At 47.4% G+C, this 13816-nt stretch overlaps 1 protein-coding gene across 1 annotated transcript in view; it reads right to left on the reverse strand.

Moving 5' to 3' along the window:
* The window catches only part of LOC136405148 (zinc finger protein 343-like), a 140919-nt gene that overhangs the window by 114736 nt on the left and 12367 nt on the right, over nucleotides 1-13816 (reverse strand). The window contains exons 3-5 of the mRNA XM_066384218.1: nucleotides 9555-9699; nucleotides 9317-9375; nucleotides 79-205 (exon numbers count right to left, since the gene is read on the reverse strand). Coding sequence (XP_066240315.1) covers nucleotides 79-205; nucleotides 9317-9375; nucleotides 9555-9657 — 289 coding nt within the window. The 5' untranslated portion in view covers nucleotides 9658-9699. The remainder of the gene's footprint in view (nucleotides 1-78; nucleotides 206-9316; nucleotides 9376-9554; nucleotides 9700-13816) is intronic.

Here is a 13816-nt window from a genome sequence, read left to right on the forward strand (position 1 = left end):
GTGTCTAGAACATTCTCTGGCCCACGGTAGGTGGTCCATCCCGCTACCGCAGTAAGGAAGGACAGAACACAGCCTCACCCAGCGAGAGCAGGTTCCTGATGTTCTCCAGCATCACTTCCTTGTACAGGCTCCTCTGCGCAGGGCTCAGCATCATCCATTCTGCCTTTGAGAAGACCACGGTCACATCCCTGAATGTGATCGGTACCTATTAACAAGCAATTTGTTAACAAAGAGCAAGTCACCATCAATTTTCCAAGTGCCATGAGTAAATACTGTCACCCTGGAGGGTATGGATCTATAAAAACTTGGTCCAGTTTGTTCCCAAGTACAGAATTCTATGTACCAAATTCTAGTAGCCACGACCATGGCTTTGTATTAAAATTGAAAGGACACAAAGCCGACACATACACCCATTGCTGGGCCCTGGACATTTATGATTTCCTTGGAGAAGTGATTTGTGAATCAATTTGAAATGTGGCCTGACCAGGCGGTGGCACAGTGAATAGAGTGTAGGACTAGGATGCGGAGGACCCAGGTTCAAAACCCCGATGTCGCTGTCTTGAGAGCAGGCTCATTTAGCTGGAGTGTGGGCTCAACAGCATGAGTGCGGGGACGCTGGCTTGAGCGTGGGTTCATAGGTATGACCTCATGGTCGCTGGCTTGAGGACAATGTCACTGGCTTGAGCAAGGGGCCACTCGCTCTGCTGTAGCTCCTACCTCAAAGCACAAGTGAGGAAGCAATGATTGAACACTAAGATGCTACAATGAAGAATTGATGCTTCTCATCTCTCTCCCTTCCTGTCTGTCCCTATCGATCCATCTCTCACTCTCCATCTATGTAAAAAAGAAAATTGAAACCTGAAGCAGTGCTCAGGAAGGTGACGGTGAGGACACACTATGGAGGAATACTGAGACGAAAGAGTTCTAGATGGGCAGAAAATTTCCAATTTGAAAGAGACTTGGTGTCCACAGTGTATCATCCAACACACAACTCATCACCAATAATGGAAGGATGAATGTACAGTCCAGGGAGATTAAAACTCAGCATAGGGCCCTGTCCGGTTGGCTCAGTGGTAGAGCGTCAGCCTGGCGTGCAGGAGTCCCAGGTTTGATTCCCGGCCAGGGCACACAGGAGAAGCGCCCATCTGCTTCTCCACCCCTCCCCCTCTCCTTCCTCTCTGTCTCTCTCTTCCCCTCCCGCAGCCAAGGCTCCATTGGAGCAAAGTTGGCCCAATGGATGGGCACTGAGGATGGCTCTATGGCCTCTGCCTCAGGCGCTAGAATGACGCTAGTTGCAACAGAGCAACGCCCCAAATGGGGAGAACGTCACCCCCTGGTGGGCATGCCGGGTAGATCCCGGTTGGGCGCATGCGGGAGTCTGTCTGACTGCCTCCCCGTTTCTAACTTCAGAAAATAATTAATTATAAAAAAAACCCCACCTCAGCCCAGAATTGAAAAGTTGTCTTTATTTTACATAACAGGAAAATTTATTTAGACTTCCTCTCATTCTCTTATTCGTATGTTCTTTCTTATTTTTTTTTCCTCACTCTGTATCTCTCCACTTCAATACACTTTCTTTGTTAAATACTGAGCATTTTAGGCAAAAACTTGTAGCATCTCTGGAGACCAACCCAACTCCCTCCTCAGACTGTGGCTCTCCTCACTTGTTCGTGTTTCCTGACTCGTCTTGGCGAGTTCAGTAAAGGCTACTGCCCCCGAATATGTGGCTAATGAGCAGGGGAGGCCTGGACATGCACAATCACGCTGACCTCCCCCTCCAGAAATGACAGTCCTCTTAGCAGGGCTCTCTTGGCCCTTTTCTCTGGAACAACTTATGTAACCTTAAATAAAATAAAATAAGAAAGAATCAATGAAACGATTACCACACCAAAAATACATCTGCCTGGGCTATAGCTCTACACAACATCACCAGGCCAAAAAAAAAAAAAAACCCCAAAAACGTCAGCATGAGCCTTAGAGTAGTAACTAGTTAAAATAACAGGCTAAAAATTAAAGAAAAAAAATTATAAGTATTTACAAATCTTATCAAACCCGGGAAGAACACATAACCAGACCAGGAAGTTGCAGCCAGGGCTGCAAAATGGGCCTCGTACAGTGCGCGTTTACATGTAAGAGTCCTCTAGAGAGAACTTCCCCTTCGAGTATGTCAGAGAACCTACTTATTTTTATGGGAAACATTTGGCTGGAGAATATTGCAGGAGGGCCCTTTCCGCATAGCCTCTGGAACAAAGATAGGTCACCGCATTCAGAATAATTAACTAGATCAGCAAGCAAGTGGTTAAGAACATCCTTCCCAGTTTAGGGGAAACTAGAGCAGGATCTCTGAACCCAGAGTCAATAACTCAGGCCTTCCTGCAAAAATTCTTTCTTTGGTGACATGTACTGTTCATGTTCAATTGAGTTCAAATTCACTATTTTTAAATACTATTGCTCCACTCTATCCTCTGCTTCTCTACTTGTTCAAAAATTACAATAGTAAAAAAGTAAAAAGATGTCCTCTGCAGAAGACAGCGTCTTTATCTACTGTGATGTAAAGTGAAATTAAATACACATTTAAAATTTTAATAATCTCAGATTTTTAAAAAATCCCTTATACTTTGCACTTTTCTAGGATTTACTAATCTTGGGTAGAATTTCCAAGAAAAATAAAACACACCAATGTAGGAGTCATTCTAAATTGGATAATATGGTGCCTGACACAGGCATGATCTGTCTACTGCTCTTCGCTTTTTCCCTTCCCCAGAAAAGAAAATATCCTGTTTGCCTTTACTCCGAAAAATAAGGCAGCATTTCAGAAAAAAGGGGAAATAATGTAACTCCAACTCACCAGTGTTTCAGGCTTTCCTGCCTTTTCTTGGAGCGAGTCAGTACAGTTGGAAGGCAGACCTAGGGGAAGAACACAGCTCTGAGGGTGCAGGCCTCCCAGAATGCCCCGGGAGTAGCTCCTCCGAGCCCAGGACAGAGGGAGCAGTCCCTTTACTCAGCTGGGGTCACTACAGTGCTCTCAGCTAAGCCCAGAGCCTTACTCCTCCCTCCTCACCTCTCCAGACTCTCAACAACTCTCACCTTTAGCCTCATGATTTATGGTCAGATTCTTCATGGTCTCCATGTCATCCCTGTTCTCTTCCCGGCCTAGGGGTCAGACCAGTGTTCGCCCTGAAATGCTACCTCCCGGCCACGTAGACATTATTTCAGCACAAAATCAATTTCTGCTCCTGCCTCGGGTCACTTCTTCTTATCGTCCTTGTGAAAGCCCCCGTGTTTCCACGAAGCCAGCACCTGCGGGTGGAGCAGCAATGTGACGTTTCCACACTCCTTACTGTACAAATCAGGCACTGCAGGTCCTGAGAGCTCCCACCCCAACCGCATCCCCACTCACTCACAGACTTGGGTCATACTGAGCCCCACACAAACAAGCCCCAAAACACAGAACTCTATATTCACAATCACTCCGGGGTTCCCACAACCATTCACACACGCATGACCCAACCAAGTAGGTGTCCCCTTGCCAAAAGCAGGGGGGGGCTATGTGGTCGCCTCTGCACCCCCACCCACCTCAGGGAATTCCTGTCTATTTAGCTCTGACTGACCTCCTGTGCCCGGAGCCCAAATTAACCTCGGAGATGCACGTCTGCAGCCACCTTCTCATGTGAATAACATGGCCCAGAATCATCCCTTCTCCCAAAAATTATATGAGCCTGACCAGGCGCTTCTCCCAAAAATTATATGAGCCTGACCAGGCGGTGGCGCAGTAGATACAGGGAAGGACTGGGATGCGGAAGACCCTGATACAAAGCACCGAGGTCGCCAGCTTCAGCGCGGACTCATCTGGTTTGAGCAAAGCTCACCAGCTTGGGAGCAAAGCGGCTGGCTGGAACAAGGGGTCACTAGGTCTGCTTTAGCGCCCCCCCCCCCAACTCGGTGAAGGCACGAACGAGAAAGCAATCAATGGACAACTAAAGTGCCGTAATAAAAATTTGATTCTTCTCATCTCTCTCTTACAGTCTGTCCCTATCTCCCCTCCCTGTGACTCTCACTGTCATCCAAAAAAAAAAAAAAAAAAAAAAAAAGGATGTGAGTGTTTCTGCTCACCAGCCCCAGCAGGAGACGGAAAAACACAGGTAGCGCCCCGGAACTCACGGACTCCGGCCAACCTTAGTCTCATCCCATTTACCCGTCCCTAAATACACTTCCCGTTCTATCAACTGCACACCAGCCTCACTCACCCCGGGTCCAACCCACCAGCTCCCCAGCACCGCTCCTAACCTTACACACTGCCTCTCCCGTCCCTCCTTCCTGCACTAATTTCGACTCCCGCAACCCGCGCTCACCAGAACTACAGACACAGGTCCACGTGGTCTCCCTGATCATTTGTGAAAGAACTACAATTCCCAGAATCCCCAGTGGCCCCGCCGCTCACTGGCCGCAACAGAGAGAACTTAAACCAAGAGTTCAATATACCTGAACATTGTATACTCTAGTGACAGCCGACCCGTTTTTCAAACTTTTCATTTATTGATTTTAGAGAGAGTGGAACTCAGAAAGTCAAAGAAAGAGAGAGAGAAACATGGATAACTTGTCATAATTATTTATGCATTCATTGGATGATAACTTGAATGTAACCTGACTGGGGATGAAAACTACAATCTTTTTGCATATTCCACGATGCTCTAAGGAAGTGAACAAACGAGACAGGTCTATCTATCTCTTTTCTTAAAATACTCAAGTATAAAACACAATATTTCCGGAAAGAAGTCTGTTACCAAGGTTTCAAACGGTAAGACTACAATTTCCAGAAGTCTCTGCGGTAGTTTCTCCTGAGGTGTTTTCGGTCCAGATGGTCCTCTCCCGGGTTCTATATGGTGAAGGCATTTCCGGCTTCAGAGTCCCGCTTTTCTAGCGAGCTGGCTTTGAGGCTGTTCTGATATTTCGCATGTTTTTCACTTCTCGTGACCCAGGGTAACACTGCATTTAAGCTGACTAGCACACACGCCTCCTTCTGTGCGCGCCTTCTGAGTGTGGCTCCGTGCTACTGGCCGCCCCTGCGGGCAGCCCCACGTCACTAGCGGGAAAACCAGGGAAGGCAAAGCTGTCACCCCACTGTGGATGCTGTGCAATCGATTTCCTCTCTCCAAGTCAGCTGGTGGCAGAGAAATGCGGGACGGCTTAACAACAGAGTACAGCACATGATCTGAAACTGAAATGGGACGTGGGGAAGCCAGGTTCCCCCAAATTATAAAGTGGCTCCTCTCTCCTTCCCCTCCTTCCACGTGATGGAGCTGCATGAAGTGTTTTCTGAGATGGACAGGGAAGCTCTCAGGAGGGTCTAAGCACGGAGGTGACTGGACCTGGCCCTTGCCCACAGCTCCATCCTCATCTCTGGATTCTCCTACTCCAGTAGACACTTCCACACTCCTAGACCTCCCATTTTCTCATCTAGAAAAACTTTTTTCTGCCTCTCTCCAGCCTTCTCCCCATGTTTACTTAGTGGACTCAGCCTCCCTGAGGTGTAGGCTCAGATTTCTTTGCCTCCAGGAAGTCTCCTCTGGGCCAGTTGTCTGATATGAGTATCTTTGATCCCCAGAGAACATTTCCCAGAGCTCTTACCATTCTATTCTGTCCTAGGCTGTTCAGAGCTGTCAGTTATGAGACTGTGATCTTTCTGAGGAATGCACCATGTACTGTGTCACTGCTGCCTTATATGTCTGGAATAAACCTTGAAAAAAAAATATTATTCTCAGAGGAATTAATGATTGCATGGATGGATAATGGATGGTGGATGCATGGAAGATAACTTCATGCAAAAGACTCAAGGACTTCAGCCAATTGCCACCTTCTGTGGGGGGATGGCTCTCTGTTCTGGGGCAGGGCAGAGATGAGGTGGCAAGGTTGTATCAGATGGTGGCTTTAATTGTTGTTCCTACAAAAACATTCAGACCATCCCTGTTCCTCCCAACCCCACAACTCCATCTTCTGTTCCAGCTTTCCAGTAAAGGCAATCTAGAACATCAATCGCTGGACTCTTCAATTATTACAACTCTTCGAGCTAAAACGACAGTTTCTCCCGGCAACCCCAGCACCCTGCTCAGGTACCTGAGGTTCTTGTTGGGAGAGAGCCGTGGGTGTTGCCAGTAGCTGTGCTCTCCTGAATGGTTTTATTTTAAATGAAATTTTTTTCAGGCAGGATTTGTTCTTTTAATTATAAAGTATTTTTTTAATCTTTTTTAAAATTTTTTTACAGAGACAGAGAGAGAGTCAGAGAGAGGGATAGACAGGGACAGACAGGAACGAAGAGATGAGAAGCATCAATCATTAGTTTTCCATTGTGCATTGCGACACCTTAGGTGTTCATTGATTGTTTTCTCATATGTGCCTTGACCATGCGGCTACAGCAGATTGAGTAACCCCTTGCTCAATCCAGTGACCTTGGGTCCAAGCTGGTGAGCTTTTGCTCAAACCAGATGAGCCCGCGCTCAAGCCAGCAACCTTGCAGTCTCGAACCTGGGTCCTTCTGCATCCCAGTCCAATGCTCTATCCACTGCGCCACTGCCTGGTCAGGCCTTTTAATTATTTTTATTTATTCATTCATTCATTTTAGAGAGACAGAGAGAGAGAGAGAGTGAGAGAGAAGTGGGGAGGAGCAGGAAGCATCAACTCCCATATGTGCCTTGACCAGACAAGTCCAGGGTTTTGAGCCAGCGACATCATCATTCCAGGTGGACACTTGATCCACTGCGCCACCACTGTTCAGGCTCTCCTGAATGTTTATTCCCGTGCTCCCTTCCTGTTACTCCTTTCTGGGTGTTTCCATGTTGAAGCCACTAATATGTCCAGCTAGTATTTCTTGAGAATGTTCCACCTTTACACTCACCCATGATTGCTGGATCCACCTACACCTCTCTCTGCTTCGCTCATCAATCCACTATCACTTGAATTTATTTCCAATTTACCTGTAGATTTCAGTGAGATCCTAACTAAGGTTCTCCTCCTGGAAATCATTAATATATCAATACTCCTGAAAGTTGAATACAGGACTTTGTGTGTATAAGGTTCTGTAATTTTTTCTGTAAAGACAAAGATAAAATTTTATGAGAGTCTCAAAAAATGTTTATTATTGTGAGAGACAGAATGAGGAACAGATAGAGATGGACAGGAAGGGAGAGATGAGAAGCATCAATTCTTCACTCTCACACATCAGTTATTCATTGATTGCTTTCTCATGTGTGGAACTGCCAATTGGGCTATTTGGGCTCAGAAGAAGGAGAAGTAGGAAAGGGTGTGAACAAAATGCCAGGGCTTTGGACTAAAAACAACAGCTGGGGTCTGACGAAGCCATCTTGGACAATATAGTAGGATGATGTGTCAACGCAGGACCCTTGGATTGGAGAAGTGAGGTGACTTGGCATTGCACCTGCATTTATGGGTCTTTACACCCATGAGTAGCTAAGAGGCCCAAAGCAATGATTCATGATGGGAGGAGAGGTCTTACCTAAAGGACCTGCACTTCGAATACAGAAGTCTAAAGAGAGTGTAACAATAAAGGGACCGTGAAAAAGCAGGACTTAAACAGTCCTTTAAGGAACACTGACACCTTCATGGGGAAGAGAGGTACTCAGCAGGGATCTGAGTAGAGATTAGGAAGAAGAAAACCCAGGGGACGGAGCCTGCACAGCAGCCAATGGGAGTCATCATTCAGCAGCAGCAATCCAGGCCTTGGTACCGGGAAGTTCCTCCCCTCTGAGTTCCTCCCCTCTGGAACCTCGATCAGCCTCTCCTTGCAAAGTCTCAGATTCCCCAACAAATGCAGTATATTTGGAACATACTTTTTTCTCAAGGGTTGGATTCATGCAGGAAACCTGGGCTGTGAATGTGAACTCTTTTCCAGATGCATGTGTGACTAAGGGCCACAGACTGAGCTCATTTATGAAAGAGTTTACTGGAAAAGGACAAAAACACACTGGGAAGAATTGTGTATGAAAATAAAACACATGGTCATTTTTAGGTTACTTACATAGAACCTTGTACTTCTTTATTCCTGTAATTACAAAAAGTGGGAACATGAAATAAAAACATATCAATTTAGTTGTGAATGCCATCCTCACTCTCAGAGGATGGGGGAGGAGTCAAGACGTAGCAAACCCCATCCAGGTGACTGAGGTAGTGGACGGTGGGGGCAAACACACTGTCTGGGTCTTTTGAGGATGAACAACAGGGTAAATCTCCACCCACAAGCCCTGCTGAGATGGGTCTTCTCTCGGAGTGTCCCCCGGTGCACACTGAAGCATAGCTGATTGCTGAAGTGTCACAGAGTATTCCCCTGTCCTTGTAAAGCTTCTCCTAATGTAGCTGTTCTACGATGTATCCTGAGCTGAGCTTTTCCCAATCACTGCCCATTCTGCCCAAACCCAGAGAATGTATATGCTGCACTGTGTTGAGGGTGCTTCATGGCCAGTCATGTCTATACTCCTTATACACTTAATGTGTCTCACAGTGGAGTCCCTGGAGAGACAATGGGTGGAGAATTGAGTGGTTTATTGGTGAATGAGGGCTGGAATGGGCAGAGGAAGAAGCTGACCTGCAATGTGTTCACAACTGACACCTCACGGGCATCTCCGGATCCAGGATGACCTCTGAACCCAACAGAGTCAAGGGGTGAGGTTTTGCCTCTCCGTCTAAATCAGTCATGAGCCAGGACACCCTGTGTGAGGAGGCCGTTCTATGTGGCTCAGAGCAGGTCCTAGAGAAGAATTCATCACCATGGCCATCAATAGTAGTTATCAGCAGCTACAGGGGTGTGGGTCCTGATAAGGGTGATCTGGGTAGAAATCCAAAACATCCCCAGTGAAGGATCTCCCCACGGCATGAGAACAAGGACACATGACCACAGGATCCCTGTCCACACCCCCTGCAGACACACGGCCCCTCCCTGATGCCGTCATGGGCCTGCCTGTTGGACACTGGCTGTTCTGTCAATGCTGACTTATTTGTGACGCCTCAATCAAGTTCCCTGCACACAGGCTTCCTGCCTAAGTGCATCCTCCTTGTGCAATGGGGGCTGATATATGGATAGAGCTACCTGTATGCTGCATGCATGTGACTCCTCTGGTGAATGTGTCCTCGGTGCCTGATGACAGGCAACACATCTCTGCTAGTCACTACTACACACACACACACACACACACACACGGTGTGGTGTCTCTGGTGTAAGATGAGGTCTCACTGATTGCTGAAGTCCTGATTTCGTCTGCTGATCTCTCTCTCTGCGCCCCCGACTCACAACAACACCCTGACTCACCAGTGTTTTGGGCTTTCCCTCCTTTTCTTGGAGCGAGTCAGTGCAGTTGGAAGGCAGACCTAGGGGAAGAAACAAAGCTGAGGGTGCAGGCCTCCCAGAATGCCCCGGGGAGCAGCTCCTCGGAGCCCAGGACAGAGGGAGCAGTCCCTTTACTCAGCTGGGGTCACTGCAGTGCTCTCAGCTAAGCCTGGAGCCTTACTCCTCCTCCTCACCTCTCCAGACTCTCAACGACTCTCACCTTTAGCCTCATGATTTAGAGTCAGATTCTTCATGGTCTCCATGTCTTCCCTGTTCTCCTCCCGGTCCTGCTCTCCCAAGGCTGAAGGATCAGGTAACCTCATGGCCCCGGAGTCAGACCACTGTTTGTCCTGAAATTCTACCACCTGGCCAGGTAAAACGTTATTTCATCTCAAGACCGATTTCTGCTCCTGCCCCAGGTCATTTCTCCGAACCGTCCTTGTGAAAGCCCACCGTGTTTCCACGAAGCAGCACCTGCGGGTGGAGCAGCAATGTGACGTTTCCACACTCCTTACTGTACAAATCAGGCACTGCAGGTCCTGAGAGCTCCCACCCCAACCGCATCCCCACTCACTCACCGACTTGGGACAGAGTCAGCCCCACAAAAACAAGCCCAAAAAACCCAGACCTCTATATTCACATTAGTGCGGGGTTCCCACACCCAGTCACACACGCTTGACCCAAGTAGGTGTCCCCTTGCCAAAACCAGGGTGGCTATATTGTCGCCTCTGCACCCCCACCCACCACAGGGAATTCTTGTCTATTTAGCTCTGGCTGAACATGTGTACCCAGAGCCCAAATAAACCTCGGGGAAGCACGTCTGCAGTCATCTTTCTATGTAAATTCCACAGTTCAGAATCATCCCAACTTCTCCCAAAAAAGTGACATGAGAGTTCTTGTTTGTCTGCTTCAGCGGGAGAAGGAAGGACCCGGGTGCACCCCGCAACTCCAAGGAAGCTGTGTCTCACCCCACTTCCCCGTCCCTAAATACACGGCTGGGGCCGCGTCCCGGCTCCAAAAATGACTTCCCGCACTTCCCGTTCCAGCTACTGCACACTCATCCCGGCTCCTAACCCTACACACGGTCTCTCTCGTACCTCCTTCCAGATTGGTAGTCACCCGGGCACCCCGCGCTCAGGGAAACAAGCAGCGGAGGTCAACGTAAACTCCCGGCTCATCTGAGTAAGAACTACGATTCCCAGAATCCATAGGAAATTTGCCTCCCATTGGCCGCAACACGAGTTTAATATACCTTAACGTTATATTCTGTAGTGACAGCCGACCCATTTATCCAATTTCTTATTGATTGACTTTAGAGAGAAAGAGTGGAAGGCAGAAAAAGAGGAGTGAGAGAAAGAAAGATGGATTTGTCCCAATTATTTACGCATTCATTGGTTGATTCTTGTATGAATCCTGACTGGGATTAAAACTGCAATCTTGTCATATCCCACGATGCTTCAATACCTGAAAAAACCGGCCAGCTCTACCCATCTCTTTTCTTAAGATACCCACGTATAGCCTGACCTGTGGTGGCACAGTGGATAAAAGCGTCGACCTGGAAATGCTGAGGTCGCCGGTTCGAAACCCTGGGCTTGCCTGGTCAAGGAACATATGGGAGTTGATGCTTCCTGCTCCTCCCCCACTTCTCTCTCCTCTCTCTCTCTCTCTCTGTCTCTTCCTCTCCTCTCTAAAATGAATAAAAAATAAATAAAATAAAAGATACCCACGTATAAAACAGATAATGATTCCGGACTGAATTAACTTCGCCGGGTACCAAACGTAGGAAACACTACAGTTCCCGACAGCCTCTGCGCAGCGTCTCCTGAGGTTTTTCCTGCATGCCAGTCCTCTCCCGGGTTCTATGCGGAGAAGGCATTTCCGGTTAGAAGGTGCAGTACCTCTTCTGCGCAGGCTGCGGGGCTGTTCTGCGCTTTGGCATGTTTTTACCTTCTCATGGCGCAGCGAAATTCACTGAGTTTAAGCAGGACACGCCTCCTTCCGTGCGCCTCTACTAACTGTGGCTCCGTGCTAAGGGCCCACCCCTGTGGGCAGCACCACGTTACTAGCCGGACAACCACAAATGGCAAAGCGGTCACCCCTCTGTGGATGCTGTACAATTGATTTCCTCTCTCCAAGTCAGCTGATGGCAGAGAAATGCAGGACAGCCTAACAACAGAGTACAGGACACAATGTGAAAACTGAAATGGAACATGTGAAAGCCAGGTTCCCCCAAATGATAAGGAGCTCCTCTCTCCTACTCCTTTTTCCACGTGATAAAGCTGCATGAAGTGTTTCCTGAGATGGACAGGGAAGCTCTCAGGAGGGTCTTAAGCACGGAGGTGACTAGACCTGGCCCTTGCCCACAGCTCCATCCTCATCTCTGGCTTCCCTCCTACACCAGTGGACAGTTCACCCTCCTAGACCTGGCATTTCCTCCTCGAAGTAAACTCCTCCCTCCCTCTCTCTCCAGCATTTTTCCCATGTTTGGTTAGTGAACTAAACCTCCTTGAGCTGTAGGCTCAGATTTCTTTGCTTCCAGGAAATCTCTTCTGGTTCCTTTGTGTGATAGGTATTTCTTTGATTCCCAGAGAAAAATTCACAAAACATTTATTAATCTATTCTGTCCTGGTTTGTTCATAGCTGTCACTTAGGAGACTGGCTTTTCTGAGGAATGCACCATCTACTGTGGCACTGCCGCCTTATATGTCTGGAACAGATGCTGAAAATATTATTCTCAGAAGAATTAATGATTCAATGGATGGACAGTTGGATGATGGATGGACAAATGGATGATGGATGGCTGGAAGATAACTTCAGGGAAAAGACTCAAGCGCTTCAGCCATTTGCCACCTTCTGTAGGAGGGTGGCAAACTGTTCAGGACCAGGGCAGCGATGAGGTGGCAAGGTTGTAGCGAATAGTGCCTTTGTTGTTCCTATAGAAACACTTGGACCCACCCTCTTCCTCCCAACCCCACATCTCCAACCTCTGTTCCATCTTTCCAGTGAAGAGACAATCAAGAACAGCACTCACTGGACTTACTACAACTCTTCGGGTTTAATCAGAGTATCTCCTGGCCACCTCTGCACCTGCTGACAAGTCCAGGAGTCTTGTGGGAAGACAGCCATGGGCATTCTAAGTAGCTGTGCTCTCCTGAAATGTTTATTCTGCACTCTCTTCCTGTTATCCCTTTCTGGGTGTTTCAATGTTGAAGCCACCAAAATCTCAAGCCAGTATTTATCAGAAAAAAATTCACTTTTACACTCAACTATGTTTCCTGGGCTCAACCTAAACCTCTGCTTTGTTCGTCAATCTAGTATCACCTGAATTGATTCCCAGTTTACCTGCAGAATTCAATTAAAGCCTAAGGTTCTCCCTTTAGAAATCATGAAAAGGTATTTGTAAAAGTGGAATGCAGGACCTTTTGTGTATATGCTTCTGTGCATTTCTCTGTAAAGAGAATTAAGTTTTTATTATATTCTCAAAAAACAACTTTTGTGTGTGACAGTGACCGAGAGTCAGAGAGATAGGAATGGAGAAAGAAGCATCAATTCTTCATTCCACACCTCAGTCTCTCATTAATTGCTTTTTCATATGTTGAGCTGTCAAATTGGACCATGTGGGCTGAGAGGGAGAGTAGGAAATGGTGTGGCCAAAGTACCAGGTTTTGGGCTAAAAAACAGCACCTGGTGTAAAAATAAGCTGTCCTGAACAAATAGTAAGACAATGTATATAAGCAGCACCCTTGAATTGGAAAAATGAGGGGACACAGCATTAGAGATGTATTTATGTCTTTCTTTTTTTTTTTTTTTTTTTTTTTTAGAGACAGAGAGGGATAGACAGGGACAGACAGACAGGAATGGAGAGATGAGAAGCATCAATCATTAGTTTTTCATTGCACATTGCAACACCTTAGTTGTGCATTGATTGCTTTCTCATATGTGCCTTGACCACAGGCCTTCAGCAGACCGAGTAACCCCTTGCTCGAGCCAGCGACCTTGGGTCCAAGCTGGTGAGCTTTTGTTCAAACCAGATGAGCCCGCACTCAAGCAGGTGACCTCGGGGTCTTGAACCTGGGTCCTTGGCATCCCATTCCAATGCTCTATCCACGGCGCCACCACCTAGTCAGGCGTACTTATGAGTCTTTAAACCTATATGTACCTAACAGGGCCAAATGAATGATTCATGGCTGTAGGACAGGTCACAGCTAAAGGACCTGCATTTAGAATACAACACCCTGAAGGGAGTATGCCTATGAAGCCTCCATGAAAATTCAAGACTTGAACAGACTGTTAAGGAACAGTGATGTCTTGATGGGGATGAGAGGTATTCAGCAGACACCTGAGTAGATTAGGAGGAAAAAACTCAGGGGACTGAGCCTGCACAGCAGCCAATGGGAGTAACCATTTGGGAGAAGCAACAATCCAGGACTTGGTGACCTAGGGAGTTCTACTCCTCTGGAACCTTGATCATCGTCTCCACAG

The sequence above is a fragment of the Saccopteryx leptura genome, chromosome 5, assembly GCF_036850995.1.
Source record: "Saccopteryx leptura isolate mSacLep1 chromosome 5, mSacLep1_pri_phased_curated, whole genome shotgun sequence".
Taxonomy (NCBI): domain Eukaryota; kingdom Metazoa; phylum Chordata; class Mammalia; order Chiroptera; family Emballonuridae; genus Saccopteryx; species Saccopteryx leptura.